General features: G+C 35.9%; 2 protein-coding genes across 2 annotated transcripts in view; one reads left to right on the top strand and one right to left on the bottom strand.

The window, feature by feature from the left end:
- Positions 1-3,859: 3,859 nt before the first annotated feature.
- LOC107041843 (TBC1 domain family member 14) lies at positions 3,860-10,957 on the bottom strand. Its single transcript, XM_015262616.1, has 2 exons — positions 10,732-10,957; positions 3,860-5,632 (listed from the first exon to the last, which is right to left on the bottom strand). Exon 2 carries the CDS (start codon positions 5,465-5,467, stop codon positions 4,307-4,309), a length of 1,161 nt encoding a protein of 386 aa, XP_015118102.1. The 5' UTR covers positions 5,468-5,632; positions 10,732-10,957; the 3' UTR covers positions 3,860-4,306.
- Positions 10,958-11,055: 98 nt separating this feature from the next.
- Positions 11,056-23,385, top strand: part of LOC107041832 (protein lava lamp) — a 33,095-nt gene continuing 20,765 nt past the window's right edge. Inside the window, exons 1-4 of the mRNA XM_015262603.1 lie at positions 11,056-11,305; positions 15,679-15,854; positions 21,729-22,961; positions 23,156-23,264. Of these exons, the coding sequence (XP_015118089.1) occupies positions 15,690-15,854; positions 21,729-22,961; positions 23,156-23,264 (1,507 nt within the window). The 5' untranslated portion in view covers positions 11,056-11,305; positions 15,679-15,689. The remainder of the gene's footprint in view (positions 11,306-15,678; positions 15,855-21,728; positions 22,962-23,155; positions 23,265-23,385) is intronic.

Below are 23,385 nucleotides of genomic sequence, written 5' to 3'. Positions count from 1 at the left end.
GACTTGGGACCCTGACCGTTAATTTTACTTTCCTCTCTAAGTTTTGGATTTTTCAAGGTCAAGTCTTTTCCGTGACGAGTTTTGGAGGGCAATAAATTCGGATTTAAACTCAAGTATTTGACATTTACAATTTTCTGTAACGGTTTTTCTCACGATTGTGGAGTTATTTTCTTCCTTTGTTCATTGTCCTTTCTTTTCCGTACTTCTCAGCATACTACGTTTTAAAAATATCATTTTAAAAATCATTTCCGAACCATAATTTGAATCTCGCGGATTTTTATGGCCGATTAATAGTGCCATCTACGAAATTCAACGTCGGGACGGACGTTACACGTCGTCATCTAGAGTTTTTGGAGAGAGGGGTTTGGCAACATGTATGGTCTATGTTACTAGACTCAATTCCCGGAAGATTATAACTATTGGACGTTTTTTTGAAATTTTCACAAATTTTTTTCTTTCGGAAGAAGTAATTTTTTTGTTAGTTCTCAATATGTATTGCCAACTGAAATTCCGTGTTCTTTCGATTGAGTATGGTTATAATCAGTTGATTCCATCGGAAATGACTTAAAAGGTCTTTAAATTTCTTTTATATCACTAGTTTATGGAATAAACTTTATTTAATGAATTAATATTCATCGGAACTCTCCCATGTGACTCTCTGTGGCCAGTTTCTCGTTACTGGAATTACTTTTTCTGTATTTTATTTCAATGTAAATTGTTTAAAGTAAATAAAAATGGCATGTAAAAGAGAAGAAATTCAAATTTTCGAATTCTACCGTGTTCTCTCCCTTTCCAGTATTGTTACCCCCGCTGTGTGCTGGGTCGAATGGATTGAGTCAAGCAGAGGAGATGGGCCTTTATGATTCGAGTTGTAAAGGCCCATCGCCCAATTTAACGCGCTCTATTCGCTCCATTGAAACACGCAAATTGAGGTCGGGAGCACGGTTTGCTCTGAGAGCAGACTTTGCCTGGCCATGCTCTAGCGAGTTCGCTAGGTTTTTCTATTAAATTTTTCCATACGTGTAAGTCTGTCACAGAGACAGGAAATTACTATGGATTCATTCGGAAGCTTACTATCAATGGAATTGGCACAAGTAAAAACAAGCAGAGGTAGTGAGCATATGACAGCGAGCACGTGACAATGAGCATGTTATTGAGTCATTTTTTTATTTTTTCATCGCCATCAATAAATTGATGGTAGACAAAAATGAAACTATCTCTCAATTTTGTATAATTGGGTGCAGATATTCTGATTGTGCAAGATAAAGGACATCGAGACGAAAATTAGAAAAAAAAATTATAATTGGTTAACTCGCTATTGAGATATTAAAGAAATTAGATTTACATATAAAGTTGAATGTCTCAGAAACTAATTATCCGATTGAGACCATTTTCAATACGAACCATTGTTACTACTAGAGACAACTTCATCCCAAATTTCAAGTTGATATCTCCATTTTTGCGGATGCTAGAGTGCGAACAACGATTTTAGGTCAAAAAGAGAAAAATCTAAATATCTCGAAAACTTTCTATAAATGGGTATACATATTTTGATTGATTGTGATAGAGGGCATCAAGACGAATATTTTGAAGAAAAAGAATGAAATCGATTGGGTAGTTTTCGAGATATTTAGGAAAAAGTGTAAAGAAACAAATGGCTATTTCTCAAAAACTAATTGACGGATCCAGCTGAATTTAGGCATGGAGTTAGTCCCAAATGATTTCAATAAACTGACAAAATTTCAGATTTTTTGGAATAAAGTTTCTCATTTATTCGTTAATTTTAAGAAAAAGTGACCACCGCCGAGTAGACATTATCACACACAGACATGGTCCCCAAACTTCGTATTTTTCCGTTTCAGACCATTCTGAATCGTTTCCAAGCAAAATTAGCAAAAATGAAAATCGAACGAATGCAAAGCTTCCATTCGGAAGCAAAAAGGACGAAAAAACGACGAATAACGCAAAAAGTAAAAATTTTTGTCCTCTGGATTGAACTTTTATAGAACGATAATTAAACAAAGATCAGGGTAAGTCAGGGTTCTATTCAAGTGTTTGGATTGGTTCATTTTCCTCGACTTTTTTTATTCTCTTTATTTTTTTATTTATAAAATATGTCAATGCACTTGCTCAATATCCAAATTCAATTACAATATAATCACCCAACAATAAACATTTCGTTAAAAAATATATTCTTCACCTGGTACTGAGAAAATGAGGAAACCCAGGTTTACAATTGAGTATTCATTCTCTTTACAATGATTCATTCTATGAATACTTTGTGGTGCTTTCTTCAGTAAAAATGAGATAATTTAGTCATTGGATCGAGAAGATATGCATTAATTATGAACACCACTTATTTAACAGAATACAAAGAAGAAAAATAATTTCGGCATAACTATAACAAATCTGTTCAGTTCATCTTGGACCTTCGAACTAATTTCAATGGCAAATACGTGTAATGAAATACAGTAAAAATGAAAACATAGAGATCTCTGCGAAAAATAATTCTGAGGTGAATCATCCAGTATGAGAATCCGTTTTGTGATTCAACCAATTCACCTTGAGGAAAAAAATGCTTATTCCGAATTTTTCTTGCGTTCAGAATGTAATATAGTCTGTATCAATTCATTCAGACATTATGAAACTTTTCCCATATTCAAGTTATTGTGAAACTTTATTCGTTCGAACACTGGCCGATTCACCCTATTCTAATAAATATGTTCCCGAGAAGTTGAAGAAAAAAAATTCTAAATTTAATTAAGGTTCCTTCGAGAATATCAGAGGACCTTCTTCGTAGCTCATTACATTTTCTACGAAAAAGGTCTTCTAATGAATTCCTCTCAACTTTTTCCTTCGGATCCCGAGATTTTCGTCCAGTAATCTTCGTATTAATTTTGATTTTTTCTCTTTCATAAACTTTGAATCATTTAAATATCTCGAAACTGACAGATTTTATGGAGAAATGTGGTAAGACGTTCTTTGAATTACAGAAAAAAATTTATATGGAGAATGTTTTCTGAAAATCTCGTGATAGAACTGTTTCGATATTTATCTACTGAAATTTTGCACTATTTCTATTTCTTCACATAAAAAATTGAAAAATCGGTCGTTAAATCTGTAAGATATGCATCAAATTACGAACACGACCTCATTAAAATGATAACTAAACGTCAATTATCATAAATACAAAAATTGCACAATCTCTTCAGTTTATCTCAGAAAATGGAAAAACCACGCATAAAAAGCTTGTAAAATAAATTCTAAACTCAAATCTTTCCTAAGATAACAAAATTCTAATTGAATAAATGGTTGCACTGGTCCGATCTATTTCACAAAGAAGTTGCATTCTAAAACTAAGAATTTGACATCTTCATTTTTATGCAGAAGAGGTGGAGGGCCCAGTGGGTAGTTATCGAATTATTTACGTCCTCTGGAATATCGACCCCGAGAATTATTTTTGGATATTTTGTCGGTTACTACTGACAGCGGAAAGTATACACTGAGAAAAAACTGCTTTTAACAAAGAAGTAAAATTGTCAGTTTTAAAAATCGTGAAATTTCCTGATAAATAATTCGTTCTAGGCTGAAAGCCCTCGGGCAATGGCCATTTGTAACAATGTATATTTCTTGCAATAAATAACGTTAAAAGTTAAAGTTAGTTAATCTCATTCTCAGACTGAGAGAAAAAAGTTTTCCAGCAGAATGAGATTCTTTTGTCCCGAGAGAATTTGTAAGCGTTTACAACACTAGAAATGATGTCCTTCCCATAAATTCATGTAGTTTGCGTTATATCTAGAATTTTTTTCATCGGGACTTTGATTACATAAAATCTTGCACAAAGAGCACAACACTTGAGATCAATTTTCTATACACTTGAATTGATGATGAAAGTGTTCGTCGTGCAATTGAAACAAAAATTCATCAGTTGGAGATGATCAGGGATTAAATCGAGAAAGTGTAAATTCTCATAATCTTTTAAATTTTAGGTATAACGCAAACTATATGAATTTATGGGAAGCCGTACCCTAACACTTATAAATTTTGTCGGGACAATTTTACCCGGAGATTTAACGATTCTAGAAATTGACAAGCGAATATTTTCTCGTATCAAGAAAATTATCTTTGTCAGAAGTAATTGTTTCTCTCAGTGTACGAAAAATATCTGTAGTGAACCCCTGTAGAATTCCCCCACCGTACCAATTCTCTTGATCAAAACTCCAGGCGGAAAAAGTAATCTACCAAAATTATTTTGGCAAAATTATCTAGTCATGAAGCCGATGTTACTCATCTCGACTTTGAAGCATCACGAATTTCTCCTCGAAACCTCATCCACCATCTGCTGAAAGCTAACACCGCCCGCACAAACCCTCATCATTCCAATACTCTCAAACAACTGACCAGCCTGGAGATTCTCAGGCAATCTCGTCAAGAACTGAGCACCCCTGACAAAATCCATGCCTAACAGTTCCTCCTGATAAAGATTCAAAACCCCCAACGCCGTCCTGAACAAAAACTCATCCCCATCCCTGACAAAAATATCCCAAACCCTGCAGGCAACGTCCAACGGCATGGCCTTGGCATAAATTGTGTAAACCCAGTCCAGCAAATAAAAATCAGGACTCAATCCAGAAGAGACAAAATGAGCATGAACTTTTGGCAGATTATTCAATAACGCTGTAGTATAAACCTTATAATAAACATTCATTTGAGTCTGGTTGAGGGTAAATGCAGCCCTGTGACAAGGATTATCCAACAGATTCGAAAAACAGATGAATGCGTCATTTGGCTCCATATTCAATGTCAAAATTGCACCGATGAAGCTCATTCCCTGGACGTATCCCACCTCAGGCCTGTGAACGCAATACGCAGCTAAAACACTGCGCAAGGGTTCATTCAATGGTCCATCCTCCTGGAACACACACAAAGCTGGAAAGGTCCTTGACACATCCAACTTGATTGCCACTAGGAACTCGTGATTAATTTTCTCTCTCATGTCATTGAGACAATTTCTGTAAATGTGGTCTTCTATGCCTAATCTGTTACTAATTCCCAATCTCCAGACTCTTCCTCTTATGCTGGGGGGCAATCCCCTCCACCAGAGGTCCTTCACATCCTTCGATGATTTCAGTTCCTTAAAATTAGGGAGAATTTCATTGGTCCAGAGTCTGGAGTCGATCAAGAGTCGCTCTTCCTCTTTATGTCTCTCTTCTTGTTTCTTCTTCCGTTCTTTCTCCTCTCGGGTCTCTCGTCTCCGCACTGACTCGAGGATCTCATTGTGTTGCTTCTGGTGCTTGATTTCTTCCTCCAGAGTCTTCGCTGGGAGGTAAGATGGACGAGAGTGCTGAATCAGACCTAGAGAGCCTATTCTGTCGTTTCGAAGGGGCTTGCTTGAGTTTTCACGCCGCCTGAAGAAATTTTTCATTAGCTCCAGGGTTAAGAGCTTGGCTTCAGATTTGTCCAACATAATCTCATTTTGTGGAACACTCTCGTGAAGTTTTTGGGAGTGATGGGGTGGGGGGTGGAGTGAATCTCAATTCATTTTGGATTTTAGGAGGTGGAGGATTAGTCTTTTGTTGTTCAGATCTTAGTTTGAGGTTCATTGAGGTTCTGTTGTGGCTGGTTAACTCCACTGCAACATAATAATTGAAGTGTTGGGTCATTGTTGAGGTATCTGTTGCTTTTTAAAAATCTAGTTCAGTAATGAAGTGGTAAAGGTCAACAAACGAATATAAAATTTCTATGAGGTTCGGTATGCTTCATGATTTGGATGCCGAATTATTCAAAATCAACATGATACCGACGATAATGGGGTAAAATGGACCAGCTTCAATCGTCAAAGGCTGTGATTCAGATGAATCAGGTCTTATTTTTTAGCTTAAAAAGTATTTTGAGAATGGGGAAAATCGGAATATTCCACTTTGCTGTTTCTAAGTTATTGATAGGGAATTGACCTCGGGAAAAATTTCGTTTTCCGAAAAAAAAATTTCAAATGACCATTTTTCCGCGTAATTTTTTCTCAGGAATCCGATTTTGTAGATCAAATTTGTCCGAAACCGCTAAAAATGAGAGATGCAATTTTTTTAAGTTGATTGATTTTCATACAGAAAAAAATCGAATTTCTCATTTTTAGCAGTTGGAGACAAATTTGACCTACAAAATCGGATTCCTGAGGAAAAATTACGCGGAAAATTGCAATTTCCAAATTTTTTTTCGCGAACAACGGTTTTCAAATTATTTTTTTTATAATATGATCACAAATTTTCGCTGCCTAATTATAAAAAATGTGGGAGAAGATACATTTTTAAGTTTATTGGGCGACCAAAAAAAATGGTCATTTTCAATTAATTGATTATATTATCGGAAATTTTAATAAGTTTCAATTTATCAGCATAAACTCGGTCCATTTCACCGCCCTTTATTGTAGGGAAGGAAAATGAGAGATATTTTCTGTTCTAACTACCTAGCCCCAGAAAACAAGTCTTGTGCTGAATTTGGACCAGTCGTTTCTGGAACAGATGAGTAATACAAAAGACCAAAAGAGCCCATTTGCGTTATCATAGGCGGATTTCTCACGTCTTGTCAATTTTTGAATTTACGTGTACAGAAATATAATAGAAAATAGTGCATCCTTCAAGAAATTTGTTAGAAAATAATTGGAAATTTTATCAGTTTCCGCTATCCACTATATCCGCTTTTCAAGAAAAATATTCTATAGGAAGAAATCAACGGGTGTTTAGATTTTTAGAAAACATATCCTGTAGATATTTTTTCCATCGAATCATTCAGCATTCCATATTTCTACTGGAAATTGCAAATTTAATATTTTAATATTTAATAATTTAATATTTTTATTGAAAGCGTCACTTGTTGAATTTACGTGTACAGACATGTAATAGAAAATGATGCATCCTCCAAGAAATTTGTTGGAATCTGATTGGGAATTCTATCAGTTTTCGCTATCCACTACAACAACTTTTTAAGAAAAATATTCTATAGGAAGAAGTCAATGGGTGTTTAGATTTTCATAAAACTTATCCTGTGGATATTTTTTCCATTGAATCATTTAATATTTCTAATGAAAATTGCCAATTTAACTCTCGATCACTCGTGCTCGGGCGCCAGCTTTCATCCGTCGTACGGTAGACGCAGCACCGCTGGGTTAAACCGAACGCGCTGTTGCCACTTTGGCTCTTACCACTACGTGCGCATTTCAAGTGTGGCAGTCAATGTAGCAACACTGTCGCTCGAGTGGTCGCCAGGGACTGACTTGTATTGGGCGGCGCGGTGCCACTTTTCTGTCCGTTTGACGTCTTTTTTTTTTAGCTGAACAAATTTCCCGAGAAAAAACGGATAACGCTGTGACGTTTGAGGTTTTGAAGGGGTTACTCAGACAACCCAAATCAAAGATGAACCCTCGGGTCGGAAACTTGACCCTTCTACTTCCGGCTGGGTCTTGCGATTGGAGCCTAAGAGGAGTCTGCTCAAAATTGGGATGGTTTTGTAGGAAAAAGTCGATAAAAGATCACTTCGGTTAATCAATAATGTTCAGAAAACTGTTTAATGCCTACAAAACAATAGTGTAAAATGGGTTCCGTGTACGCGTGATTAAGTTGTTTGAGTTATTATCAAGAGGGAAAGATCGATTATCCTGTACTTACTTCTAACCGTCATCACCCTTCGTTTTGGAGCGGCAACTCATTGCTAAGCAAAAACGGAAATTAAGCATTCTCACGATTTTTAGAAACTCACACAACCATGCTGCTGTCATTGACAGTTCCCAATACAGTCAAACAGTTTCTGGACGAAAACTGGACTCCAGTGTGAATGTGAAACTGCTTAGATAAATTTTTTTAGTTTCATGAACGGAAATAATGTGAAAACTATTATTTGCTTAAGAATAAAATAATCAACATATAGACTAGGTCCATACTTCACAACGCAAACGCTTAATGAAAGGATTGAACTAGGAACTTTAATTTTTTCAAAAATTTTAAGCCTCGAGAAACATACTAAAATATTTAAAAAACGAAACCGGTGCTCAAACGGCGCTCATTGAGTGAGTGATCGAGGTTAAATATCTTAATATTTAATAATTTAATATTTACTATTTTTATGGAAATTGTCAATTGTTGAATTTACGTGTTCAGAAATCTAATAGAAAATAGTGCATCCTTCAAGGAATTTCTTGGAATCTAATTTGAAATTTTATGAGTTTTCGCTATCCACTATAACAGATTTTCAAGAAAAATATTCCATAGGAAGAAATCAACAGGTTTTTAGATTTTCATAAAAATTATCATGTGGCTATTTTTTCTATCGAATCATTAATCATTCAATATTTCTAATGAAAATTACCCGGAGGAACTGCAGAATGTTCGCTAGAAATCAGAAAAAATCCGTACATGAAATTTCCGACAGAATTCCCTAGCAAATTAGGCAAAAAATATCTATTGGAATTTATCATATTGAAATGTTATACTGATAAGGGTCGAATTAATGGAGGAAAACCATCGAAAGTCTTTCCTGTATTTTTTTAACTTAAAGAACTCGTTTTGAGATTTTTCCTGCACAAAGAAAAAAAGTTTTTAATTTCCAGAACCAAGTGACTGATTTAAAAAAATTCATGATTCTAGAAGGTATTGTACTGAGAATAATAGAACTGGGGGACATCCTTGATTTTCACACATGTACGGACCACTCGCGTTCTTATGCGTAATTATTGTTTTAAATAATAAACTATGATCACTAAACGTCAAATAAACAATTTTAAATTAATTTGAGGCATTGGAATTATTCATTATTAACAATTGAATTATTCAAATCGCCCTAGCACCCAAACTATGAAGTATATCACGTACAAAAATGTTCATGGCCACGGCCATGGTCTTTTGGCCGCTTGCCATGGCCTTTGATCTTTGTGCCCCTGCGGCCCCCTGGGACCTTTAAGGTCATAAGGGCCATAAGGGTCACGAAGTACAACAAGGTTACGAGGGTCAAGAGGGTCACACTCCCTTACTTGATTATTTGATTATAAGTTTTTTTTTTTTCATGGCAATTCTATGGCAACGTCCCTCAGCAGCGCCATGGCAACGTCCTTCAGCAGCCCCATGGAAAAGGCCATGGGCAAGCGTTGCCATGGCCGTGGCCATGAACATTTTTGTACGTGACATATAGATGAAAATTTTCAAATCATGAACCATCTACAATTTAATAAGGAATAATTTTTTCGCCACGGCGGGCGGAAAGGACACATTTTCCTCCCGCTTCGCAACAACAAACAATGCTCACAACAACAACAATACAACAAACAACAATGTTTGACCAATGTCAAACAACAATGCATTGTGAATTGTTGTTTGAACAATGTTTTTATTGTTTAATTGTTTCCCGCTTCGCGGGAGGAAAATCTGCCTTTCCGCCTACGCCGTGGCGAAAAATAACGTTCTCACCACGGGAGGTGAAATAAAGGATCCTTACCCACGTGGTTACCACCCTCGCCTTCGGCTCGGGTGGTAATTCTGCACGTGGGCACGACTCCTTTATTTTCTCTCCCTTGGTGGAAAATATACTATTGTCTAGTATCAATTTTACGTATCTCACGTATAGATTCCGAGATATGAACAATAAACTAGTTACGCGACTCGACATAGCGCTCTCTCCTTACGGCGCGCGGTGGGCTTGAGAGCGCTGTGTTGGGTCACGCAACTCTTTCCATGTTCACATTTCGAAATCTACAGGAGATATGCGAATTTAACAAAAGACAAAAATTATTCCTTATCAAATTCTAAATGATTCGTGATCCGAAAATTTTCGTATATTGTTCATAGTTTGGGCGCTAGGGCGATTTGAACAATTAAATTGTTGATAATAAATAGTTGCAATGCCTAAAGTTGATTGGAAATTATTAACTTGACGTTCCGTAATCATAGTTAATTGTTCAAACAAAGAATTACGTATTAGAACGCGAGTGTTCGGTCGGTCAGTCAATTTAGAAGCGCTTTTTGGGGGTGTCCCGTAGTTCTATAAAACACTAGTTACTTAATTTCAGAAAAAAATCTGAATTCAAGAATGTTCTCAATTTTAAAACCCAGATGTTCGTCACTCAAGAAGTCCAAGGTTGTTACCAGGAGTATTCAAATGGTCAGCATTAGAGTTTTTTTGGCAATATTTAACTTGCGATTTTTTGGGTCAAACCAGACTTGTTTAAAACAAAATTTTTGTTTCTTTCAGTGTGGCTTTGACAAAATTAATTAATTAAAGTTTCTTGTACATGGGCTCTTATAGGATTAATTTTTTAATTAATAAAACAACTACTGGAAGGCTTCAAAAATGAAAAGAAAAATGAAGGGGAATGTGAAGAACGACACTAAATTCAAAGAGAGAGAAAAAATCTGGGGCACAGACAAATAATGAAGATATTGAAAACTTTAAGCCACATATAACCTCATGCCAACGTCTCGATTCGATTCACATTGAATATTTTATTCCTGAATAATTGATTCTGGTTGGTGGATTAATGTTTTGATCAACATGAAGAAGATAAGTCTCTCTAGCAGTTGAAAAAATAAATAGAAATTCTTTCAGTGACTGCAACTTCAGATAATATCCGTAATTCAATGTTATTGAAGAAGTTACGTTTTGGAGCAGGCAATTGATAACTTATAAATCGTTAACCGAACAAATCTCCTCAAACCCAAAAATAATCTTGAATAAAAATTTGCATTTTACCTAATCGTTGTTAAAGTAAAATTTACTAATTTCCCTCGAGAAATTGAACTCACTTGACATCTGTCAAATTCACTCGATTATTCACGAGACATTGTAACACTACTCATGATAACTCTCCACTAATGAGATTCATTATGTAATGATTGGGATTATTTACATTGCTAATGGACGAATTGATAAATGTACTAATGAGAAATGTGTTATCTTCATAAACAATTCACATGCTTCTCAGTCGCTCCTCTCGTACTATTTTGGAGTGTCCAAGTGATGCCTGATGCCTTCAGTGTCAATTCCAGAGGCCGCCACTTGATGAGGAAAGTGAAAACGTGTACATTTACCCCATGTTCCAAGTAAAATGTGGCTCAATTTGTTTAACTAGTTAGAATACTTCGAATTTGTAGACAAATTTTTATGTTTGTGAGTTATATAATCGGTGTTTCTGCGAATTATTCATTGTGTGGGTGGTCAATATGAGTGTGGGGTAAATCGGGTTCTTTTAGTGGAAAATATGGCTGATTATGTTGACGTATCATCTTCTTGATATTTATGGCAATTGTTGAGGATAATTGACCAGGTGAGACCCTTTTAGTATTCCATTATTTATTTTTTTCGTCATTGTTCACTCGGGAAAGGATGATCACTGATTTTCGTAATTATTCAATTGTTTTCACAATGTTTTGGGGATGTTCAATAAGTTTGGTTATATTCACCAATTTCTCACTGTTTCCTTATATAAAAATAATTGAATAATAATTGAAGTTGGTTTTTATTCTTCAAACTTTGCACAATTTTTAGGTCTCTTTGTTTATAACGTGAGCCTTCATTATTTAATTTATAGTTATTTACCAATGTTTTCAATAGATTGCCATATTTTTTGTTTTTGGAATGCTTGAGTTTTTTTTCCAACATGAAACGCACGAAAATGACAAATTTTGGAAACGGAGAATAAAGGGAATGAATGAAAATTTTATGTGAGGAGAAACTCATAAAATTCTAGTATAGAGTTTAAAATTGGGGTCACTAAGAGCACACCTTAGGGTTTCTTTCGAATACCTTATTTATCTACAGATTTCATCAATTTATCTGTGATTTATTGATCTACAGATTGAACAGTCGCTCATATTTGGCTTTCCAAATAAGGAGTACATTATGTTTATAATAGCCACAGCTATTAAAAAAAAATTTAATTAGCTATACTACACAGTTTAGGAGATAATAAACAATGAAATCGCGGGCTTCTAACAAGCGAGGTACAGGCCAGACGGGGTTTATGGGTCCCCCCGGACGCGATTTTTCCATCTCATGAGGAAAGGGTTCTTACGATGTTCTTAAAAAACTAATCCGTGATAGATTGATAAATTCCGAATACGGTGAATTTTTTGTAAAATTTTTTACTACATAGTTTCTGCGATATTCAACTTTAAAAATGGAAATGTAAAAGGATTCCTTATTTGATTCATATAACTAATTAATAACTAATTTCTTATTTCATTCACACTGTTATGGTTGCCTGCATCAACAACATATGAGAAGAGAAAATCTGAATAACTTATGAGAATGCAATAAATTAAGTTATTTAAAAGCTAACCCGGTGGCTTGGCGCAGTGGGTAAGTTCGTTGCCTCACATGCGAAAGGTTCCGAGTTCAAATCCCGACCGGGTAGAATGGTGCGATCTAACCATTTAAAAAGTCTTGATCATCATCGTAGTATACTCTAACCGGGTTGAAGCAATGTAAAATAACGATTAAAAAAAATTTAAAAGTTAAAATTCGGAAATCCATAGGGACTAATTTTTTGGTCCGATTATCTTGGGATATACCTGAAGATAAGCCTTCTCAGGTTTCAAGAATACAAAAGCTTGGACTGGCTGTAAATAAAACTACTGGTTTGATAAGAATACGAAGAATTCAATAAGAGATTGATGGATTCATAAAATGTCACGTTTTAATTATTGCCTTTTCACTCTTTTTATTTTGATCATTGTTTCCATCACTTCTTATTTGATTTATTACTTCAATCATCTGTTTAATTAATTCAAATATCTTTTATACCTTAGACTTTCGAAAAATTAATTTTGCTTCCGAATGGAAGCTTTGTAATCGCTCAAATTTAGGTTTCCAATTTTTTGTGTTAAACAATGAATATCTAATCCTCATAATATTGATTCTGCTTTCATTATTTGTCAACAGTGATGGAATAGTCTTGTACGAATCACCCTTGGGTATTTGAAGGTTTCCTATAATGAAAATTTCTGATTGAATGGCCTAATGGAACTTTAGATTACAGACAAATTTATTGATTATTGCATCTGAAAAAGGTTGTCAAATAATATTCTCAAATTTGTTTCAGGGAGATTCGATCCTTCTTAACGAAAAAACATTCAATTGCAATCATTTTTGCTTCCAAATGGAAGCTTTGTAATCGCCCAAAATTATGTTTCAAATTTTTTGTGTTAGGATAACTAAATATTGTCTACAAAATCCCAATAGGCGATTTTTAGATGGGGTCTGTATGTACACTGAGAACAAAAATAATTTTTGCCAAATATCATTTTGCTTCAGAGAAGTATTTGTTTTTTCAATACCGTATTTCTTCATTCGAGGCATTCTCAGGCAATCCTCATTAGATTTTAATTATGTCAATGATATTGTTACAGAAGATGATCATATTAGTTATGACCTTGAGTGAACTCCTTCAATAATTATCAACATTAAAAAATTAATCGATATTCTTTTCTCTAGAAAATAAGAAATTTAGGCAAAATGAATAATCATTAGAGGAGTGCATCCAAGGTCATGTGCAACATAAACAACTTCTAGAGCAATATGATTGTTATAATTGAAACCTAATCAGGTTCGCCTGGGCATGATTAGGTTTCAATTATAACGATTCGATTACATCGATTGAAGAAATACACTTTTAAAAGAAATAAATGCTTCTCTCAAGTAAATGAATATTTGGAAAAAACAATTTTTTCTTTTAGTGTCTATATGTATGAATGTACGTATAAATGTGTGTATATACGTGGTATTTTTTCTTCATTTTTTTTCACGAAATTTTCTTATAAGGGATCAATCGAATTTCATGAATTTTTTCATGGATATGGATTTTAGTAAGCACTATTCATTGCCACCAATTGAGATTCAATTTTTCATACAGATTCGAAAAAACATGATATTTGTCCAAAAATCGATCACTCAGAAAAGTATATTTCAATGCCTTCTTAATCAAGTTGAAAAATAGTGAGAACAGCATCATTGCTTATCATGTTACACAAAACCTGAGCTTTTTATATCAAAATCTCTATCTCTTTTAAACTCAGGTACCAGTCTATTATGTTGAATACTTATTCATATTGAGGCATAGTCCCGACTAAGTTCTGACCGAACCTGGGTTAACTTCTGGCTAAATCATGAATAAATCCCGATTAAATCCCTGCTATGTACTGATTAAACTGTGATAGAATAAAATAATATGCAAAATTGTTATCATATTTCAATTGATAATACCCAGAAAACAATTTTTGCCAGTGCCATCCAAAATTTAACAGTACAAAATGCTAATTTATCAGCAATAATAATTATACTCATTTATTAAAAAATGCAATTATTCCACTTGTTTCACCTAACAATCCACAAGATGACGAATTTTGTTGAGAAAAAAATTATAAGGCGCAATGTTTTCACGAATAAAAATATTGATAACACTAAACTACAACGAAAAAACCGAAATTCCGTGGAGGAATCCTAGCAAAATTTGAGTTCACATGACACAATATCAATTATTAATAATTTTGCTGATTGGTAATGATCGATGTTTCAGTCAAGGATTTTTATGTCGTTCAATTAAAAATTATGTAAGGGAAAGTGGGGTAAAATGAAACATAGGGCAAAATGAAATAGTCGAAAAACGCCTGTTTGACGCAATTCAAGCAAAAAACAATTTTTTTTATTTTTTTCAATTAGTTTTTGTTTATTAACTTTCTTTCATTTTTGGGAGTACTGATGAGAATAATAATTTTCAATTCAGTAAAATGGAAACTTATTGAGAAGTTTTGACGGGAGGAGATTTTGCCAATGGATTAATTGAAAAGAAAAAGAAATAGTAAGATTTAAAGTCCAGAGCAAGGCCCAGCTGATGACCCAGAGGGGGAAAAACGAAAATGTGATGCTGCATTTCAATCGAATGAAAAAAGAAAAGTGTAATCGGCCTAATCTAATCAATTGAATTATAACCCATTGAATTATAAGACGAATAGAAATTGATTATCTTCATCAGTACTCCCAATAATAAAAAAAGTGAATAAACAAAAGTTGATAAGAAAAATTTTTTTTGCTTGGAGTGGGTCAAATAGTCGTTTTAGGGCTGTTTCATTTTGCCGCACTCTCCCCTAATTGTTGGTTGAAAAATGTTTTACTTTCATCCCGGAGTAAATATTGATGATTTAGTTTAGTTTTTTCTTCCATGAACCTCTCACAAAAAAGATTTTCCGTTATTTCTTTTCGAAACCGATCACTTCCTGGATAATCACCTAATCAACAATGATAATCACTTCACCATTAAATTATCTGCAATTAAAATTCATCACTTCATTTTATTTGAATTGAATCTTCTTAATAAATAAATAACCTTCTCCTTCAACTACCTCAGACCTTCAGACACTCAGAACTTAAAACACTGAAAAAATGGAATTTCCATAGGAGTATGCTAATGCAATTTACCCCACTCATCTTCTATCCAATTAGTTGGCGAAACTAGGGAACAGTCGGACAATCCCAGTCATCAGCGTTAAACATCACTGCCACTAAATTTAACTGATACATTTATTCATGTTACTTACAAGTTAATAATCTAATAAAACCCATCGACAGTATTTACAATTCCATGTGTCTAAAACCGTAAATCACCGTCAATAATAATGAATTGGTTTTTACTTATCACGTTAGCACACGTTGCGATGTCGGGTGGCGCCGAAGAGCCTCCTGGACTGTCTGAGGACACTGCATCCGATGCAATCGGTGCATCCAATCTCCAGGAACAGGATAAATCGGAACTCGTCAGTTACAAAGACATTATGATGAAGAATAAAGTTGATTTGAAGAAGAAAGAGGAGGAAGTCCAGGTAATTATTTTATTTCTATTCGTGATATTTTTATTAGGCTCGAGGTCACTTCGTTGAGGAGATGAGGCCAATTATTGATTAACAATTCCTCAACATCAACACAGAGAACATTAAGACAATTTCTTTCTAATGTGAAAGAGTAGAAAACGTGAGTTTGTGAGAACATCTTGGAGGATCTTTTTCGTAGACAAAAGTGAGAGTTACTAAATTAATGTCTATGAAAATTCAACAACCTTCTTTTAATCTGGTGATATTCCCACAAATTAAACTGTTGAGAATTTCTGTTGAATTTTTAGAATTTTTAGAATGAGTAGAATAGAATAGAATAGAATACTGATAGAATACCGATAATCTGGACGAATTAAATTTTTGATTTTTTCTCGAAAACAATAGATCCATCTTAGAAAATTCTGAGTAATTTTTTTTTTTTTCATAATAGAATTATACTGCAATATCACATATTTGGCATGAATATTTTTCTGTTATTTTTTCTCTGGGAATCGCAGCCAATAGAATTGTTTACGGATATTTCCTGATGGCAAGGGTGAAGGGAAATATTTATGTGGGAACCCTCTAGATTGCTTCAGTTTAGGTAGAATGCAACGATTCTATGGTCGCAATTCTACAGGCAAAAATAATCATATTGAATTGTTTAAGAATTAAGAAATTCATCTGCGATAATTTTTTAAGGATATCCAAGCATCTTTCAGAGTTTGATACAGACCACACTATAGATTCAACCATTTTCAATCATCAAACTTGTCAATTAAGATGCGTGAGAAAAATTTGAAAAGAATTATGAATATTCAGCGTCATTTAAATTACATTTTTTCTAGAATTATTATTATTTTTAACATTCATTGTTTATAAATAAATAATTGGAATTGTTTAAACTTTCGGAAACATTATTTTTTAGGCATGAAATCGCTTTCTGGTAAAATTTTAAATATGAATAAATTTGTTACGATTCCGAACAAATGATTTTTATGGTGAAAAATTGATTGTTTGGTATGTGTTTATAAAAAATGCTCGCAATTTTCAAAAATTGCAATTTTTTAATAGTTTTGTGACGTTTTGAGTTAGATCACCCACCGCATTAATCCTGGATGATCTAACATGTGACTAGTCCCTGAAACTAGTCACAAATAGAATAGTATATTACGCAACAAGTGCGTAATGGGTTTTTTGGCTCGTGGGAAGTTGTAAAACGAGCCGAAGGCGAGTTTTACAATCCCACGAGTCAAAAAACATCATAACGCACGAGTTTCGTATACTATTTTATGTCATAGGGCCCAGAATCCGCGATTCTACCGAGCGAAGCGAGGTTAGAATCGCGTGATTCTGGGCACCTATGACATAAATAAGCTTTTCTTTCCTAGGGCCGTCGTACCCTATGTTGACCGGCTAACTGTCGCGTGGGATTCACTCAAGTTGGGAATGATAAGGGAATCGGAAGGTATTGTAGCGAAGAGAAATACACGATTAACTGGTAAAAGTATGGTATATTTAACTCAACTACTAACTACGATACACGACAGTGTTATTGATGGGTTCGGTAAACGCGTTATTAATATTTGAAGGAGCTGGGGTGACCGTCTAGCTTCACTCCCGATCGTACTCTGCCCTATTCCAGAGTCTTTGTAAAATGCTCAAAACCTAAAATTGCAGAGCAAGCAGTCTCACGGTCCCGAAACACTAAGACAATTAAGTGCCATCATTGACACACAACTAGAACAGTTAAACAGCTTCTTTACCGAGAAGCTGGACTCAGATGGCACCGTGAGAGTGCTGAGCTCTGCTCCTGCACGATGAGAAAGAAATCATATTTCTTTTCTCATCGTCCCACATTATAAATTTAATGTAACGTATTATTCATAATACGTCACATTGTATTCAACAAATAACCGACGTATTAATGACAATACGTCACACTCCCCTAATTAAACTATTGTTACCCTAGACAACATCTAGGTCACAATAGTAATCAAATCAAAAGACATCACACATGTCTGTGCCTTATGGGCCTCATCTTATGCCTGAAGAGCTATCAAAACCAAATCCCATGCTTGAGGAGCACTTATCCTGGATAGGTTTCCCAAGTAGAGTGCAAGTAAGTTGCACGGACTTAAATAGCCTATTTAAATTCCTTTTTGTGAAAGGAAAAATTGATAAAGGTAACCCTGATCAACCGAACCTTTACAAAAATTTTGTTTTCATACAAAAAGTTACAAATTATCGGGCCCAATATCAGGCGATAGATTATAATGCATCCCTCTCTCTAATACACATTCTCTTCTCTGACCTGGTATGTGTAAATTGTAATTTTTCAGAGTCCATTCCAATCATGCAGCTGAACTCTACATATTTCCGGTTCCCAATGAAATTAGCTCTATTGCTTCCAAGAGATTCTGGTCCATGAAACGAAATGGAATCTATTTCTACGATTATCCAAAAGAAAAAGGAAAATATCCATTTATATTTGTCTGATCCTTCAATCAATACACCCGGACTCGTGTTCCCAAAACTGATAATTCATTCAAAAACGTAGAAACCATTTAGCTCATTCAATAATTTGATTCTACAAATCTTCCTGTTTTCCAGAGAAATGCTAAATAAAAATGTTGAAGAGGAATCTCTTCCTATTTGAACTCTTTTGACCGCATGACATAATAATATACGAAAGAGACTGAACTATACATATTTTCTTTTTTTTTTTTGTTCCTGAGGACCTCCAGCTGTGTACGTTCCATTTGTGATTATGAATACTGAAATATTCCATCCTTTTTAGAGCGGAAGGCAAGATAATTTAAGTTATGAATTTTTTCTACTTATCATTTTTGATACAGTATCCCTCCCCCACTAGGCCAGAAATTTCTCTCCTGAGTAATCGGATGTGGAGAGTCTCCAGCACTTTGAATTCTTCCCCACAGATCCGTCGTTGTCTCGTTCCTTCTCGCCGATTTTGATGAGAGTCACCTGGATGACTTTCCTGTACTGTCGCTGGTTCGTTATCGGTCAGCTGATGAAAATGATCTCCTGCGATCATGTAGCCGGGCGTCGTCCTCTGAGAACCTTGACACTTCGTTGGTCTCGGAGATTCACCGTCCTCAATCCATATGACCGATATACTGTCATCTCATTGAGAGTAAGAATCGGATGAAGGACGTACATCAGCTGTTGGTTTGGCTGCACTTCGGTCAATTGGTGCTGATATTCCTCCAGGATCAAATGACCAACGCGTTATCGGCCAGTGGTCGGCACTCGCCACACTTCCAAAGATTGCATTCTCCGGATCGGATTTCACTGTCTGCTGAAGTTCTTTTCTAAATGACAAGGTTACAATAGTACAGTTCATTCCCAATGTCGAGATTTTGTCCTTTTGTGCGTAGAGAAATTTCAACACTATTGGTTTGTCACTATTGATCACTTTATCTTCTCCTTCCGTTTCACTGTTCATATTGGGAACTGCATCTCCCCCTATTTTTCCATTGCACTCAACCATTTCCTCACTGCCTCGAGGTCTCGATTCTCTTGCTTCGGTGTCGGCCACATGGAGGTCAGCTGACGGCGATGCGTCACCTGGGTCAGGTTGCCAGCGCCTTATCTCTGCGTTGCCTCGCTCCGCTACTTCTGCAAGTTGTTCATAGCGATCATCTAATGAAGATACTCTTTCTCCACTTATTCCGAAATTGATGGTCGGAATAGTTGATAGTGGTGAGGGTTTTTCACTCAATCCGAAAGGTGAATCAGGTGGGGCCTGTCGATCGACTATAGCTTCGACAGCTGAGACATCAACTGATGCTCGCATTCCTCCTGGATCGAGTAACTGATGCCTTGTCTCCGAACCTTCCTCGTCTCCATAGAATAGTGCAGGTCCACTAACATAAATATCCGAATATTTTTCAACCATGTCTTCTGCAATTTTATCGTATTTGGATGTCTGCAGCACCGGTTTCTCGACAATCTTTGTGAGATATTGTTGCCAGCGTCGCCCATAAATTTGATCCCAATGGTCGGTCATTATTGCACCTTGCATTATTCGAACTGGAGGGTTGACCTTGTTGATTTGTTCTGTTGGAGTCCCAGACTCCCAAGATGTAGATGTATTTCTAATGATTGAACCTGCATATGGCGGATATTCTGGAGCTTTTGCAGTATCCCATGGTGTGTACGTCATGCCATACTCTTCAGAAGTACTCAACCTATCTGATGTCATGCTCCGACCTTGTCGGAACTCTTGATCATCCCTCATGACGGTTGAGGAGAAGTACGATGATGTCCAATTCCCATAGCTGGTGAAAACATTCGATTCCATGGCAATCGTTGTGGAATGTGATTTTTTTTTATGTCATCAAAACTCTTGGATCGCTGCTGTAGCGTCCCTTGTCGACAGAATATTTCTGTCGTATCCCTGGGTTAGCGACTTTTCTTCAGTCGCGTACTGGATCGAGCTCTACCTTTGCTGATCCAATACCCCGTGTCTCTGGAATCCTTATTCCAGATGATGACCCTCGATACTTCAACAAAGTCACTGAGGACTTCCGATATGTAAAATCACTAATTCCAGATTATTCCACAGCAATGTCGGATTCACCAGTATCCGGTTCTCGGACTCTTTCGTGCATTATACCGAACCCACTTCATTTTTCCCGATAATCCTTCAGTTCCCACCGCACGTCACATAAAAATTTTCACAAAACTTTAATTCTCGCACTCCATTCCTCGAAATGAGTGCCAACTAGTCGGGCGCCAATGTGACGTTTTGAGTTAGATCACCCATCGCATTAATCCTGGGTGATCTAACATGTGACTAGTCCCTGGGACTAGTCACAAATAGAAATAAGCTTTCCTTTCCTAGGGCCGTCGTACCCTTTGTTGACCGGCTAACTGTCGCGTGGGATTCACTCAAGTTGGGAATGATAAGGGAATTGGAAGGTATTGTAGCGAAGATAAATACACGATTAACTGGTAAAAGTATGGTATATTTAACTCAACTACTAACTACAATACACGACAGTGTTATTGATGGGTTCGGCAAACGCGTTATTAATATTTGAAGGAGCTGGGATGACCGTCCAGCTTCACTCCCGATCGTACTCTGCCCTATTCCAGAGTCTTTGTAAAATGCTCAAAACCCAGAATTGCAGAGCAAGCAGTCTCACGGTCCCGAAACACTAAGACAATTAAGTGTCATCATTGACATACAACTGGAACAGTCAAACAGCTTCTTTACCGAGAAGCTGGACTCAGATGGCACCGTGAGAGTGCTGAGCTCTGCTCCTGCACGATGAGAAAGAAAGCATATTTATTTTCTCATCGTCCCACATTATAAATTTAATGTAACGTATTATTCATAATACGTCACATTGTATTCAACAAATAACCGACGTATTAATGACAATACGTCACAGTTTCATCAATCTTCCTCCAAAAGTAAACTTTCTATTTTTTAGTTTTTTTCTAACAGTTCAATATCGAGATTCAAATTCAGACCTGCGAAATTTAAATAATAAAATCATTGTAAAATATTCGGAAACTTAGGATCAAATGAGGCTAAAATGAAAGCTTTGACCTTTGACTATAAAAGTAGAAAAGCATTTCACTGAAAAAAAAAAGCCAAAGTACTTGGATATCCTTAACAGCGCATGACTGTGAAAACATTTCAGTTTTCCTGAAACATTGGCCATAAATATTCAACGTAAATTTAAAAAATTCATAAATGTTTTGAATTTTGAAAAGCTTTGGAAATTTTAGTAGAAAGTTCTTACCAGTGTAATCTCAGAGAAGAATTCATTTATTCAAACCCCCAATTCTCTATTCATCCAAATCTCCGAAAGTACTATAGCGAGCTCAACTTCTCAATTCTACTTCCAGGAGTACGTCAACAAATTATCAAAAATAAAATCTCGAACGAAATTATCACGACGCAGCACAGACCCTTCTACGTCCCTCGAGTCTTCAAAACTCGATTCATCCCTCCCGAAGCTAGAAGATGAAGACGAGGTCAACGACATCAGCGAGGCGAAGACCCCAAAGGCAAAGTCTCACCTGCTCCAGAAGAAACTAGCCGAGAATCGAAAAATATTCGAGCAACGAAGTAAGGAGATAACCGAGTCTAATCGAGCGGTGGAAGAAAAAGTCGAGGAGATAAGAAAACAGATAAACGAGACTGAGTTGCAAAAGGACATTTACATCCCCGTCTCCATCACTCCCATCTCCCTCTTGCCTCAGCCTTCCGGAAAGGATCCTCATCAACTTCAAGAGAAAGACAACAAAATAGAAGAACTAAACATGAAAATCCACGAGTTAGAAGCAATAATAATCGACCTGCAGGATAATCTCAAGGAGAAAGATTCTGTCATTGATTCGAAGATGAAAGCAGTGACTTTAATGTCTGAAGATCTCTCGAAAAAAGGTAAAACTACATTGGATACTTTAGAAGAAACTAAGGACGAGATGAGAACGATGCAGCAGAATTTCGTGCTGATGGAGACATCTTTTAAGGACAAACACGAACACTTGTTGGAGCAATTGAAGGAGAAGTCTAATCGAGTCATTGAGCTTGAAGAAACGTTGGATAAGATGGAAAACGAGAGGAAGATGGCGATTGATCGGACTGATCAGTGTCCCTCGTCAGACGAAATGGTGGGGGAGATGAAGAGAGAAATGACAGCGATGCAGGAAAATTTTATTCTCATCGAGACGGGTCTGAAGGATAAAGTGAATAACTTAATCCTTCAGCTTGGCGAACGTGATATGAGACTGGCAGAAGTCGACGGCTCTTCGTCGAATGAACGAACGAATGATAGTATAGACGAGATCAATAGATTAGAAGAGAGCAATCGAGTGCTTCGGGAGGAGAACGAGAAGTTAACAAAAACTGTTGAGAATGTGAAAATTCAGAACGAGCTGAACCAGGAGAAGGATAATAGGATTACGGAGTTGGAGGGAATTGTTGAGGAACTTAGGAAGACTCCTGACGAGAGTGAGGCTGTGCAGAAGCTGAAGAAGGAGCTGGAGGAGTTGAATAAGAATATGATTAAGCTGAAAGCACAGCATAAGAGCAAGCTCAGGAATCTTAACAAGCGACTAGAAAACTTTAAAATGGTTGGATATTTGCTAGACTATGATTTTTAATGAGGAGATGTGTGAACACTCAACTTTTCGCATTTTAGAGTCAATCTTTTACTTCCAATTTTTGGGGAAAAAACATGCTTGTAACATTTCAACTCATTTCCTCATTTTAATACTTCATGCTAGTTTTTTTCTCACGACTGACGTTTAACATTGTTTTAAATTAGGTCTCTGATGCTAATGCTGAATTGGTAAAGCTTGGAAATCAAGTTGCACTTTTGGAGGAGGAGAAAGGTAACCTACAGCTGAGTCTAGTAGACTTTGACGAACTTAAAGGTAGGAATCATGGGGAAAAGTAAAAAATTTTCTAAAATATTTTAATTGAGGATTTCTGGCAAAATAATTCAATGGTGATGGTGTACAAATTATTTAACGTTTTTAATTGAAAAATTGAACA

This window comes from Diachasma alloeum, unplaced genomic scaffold, assembly GCF_001412515.2.
Source record: "Diachasma alloeum isolate Michigan unplaced genomic scaffold, Dall2.0 Dall_scaffold_00381, whole genome shotgun sequence".
In the NCBI taxonomy this organism is placed as follows: Eukaryota; Metazoa; Arthropoda; class Insecta; order Hymenoptera; family Braconidae; genus Diachasma; species Diachasma alloeum.
Note: the sequence above shows the minus strand (reverse complement) of the source record. Positions and strands in the feature narration are given on the sequence as shown.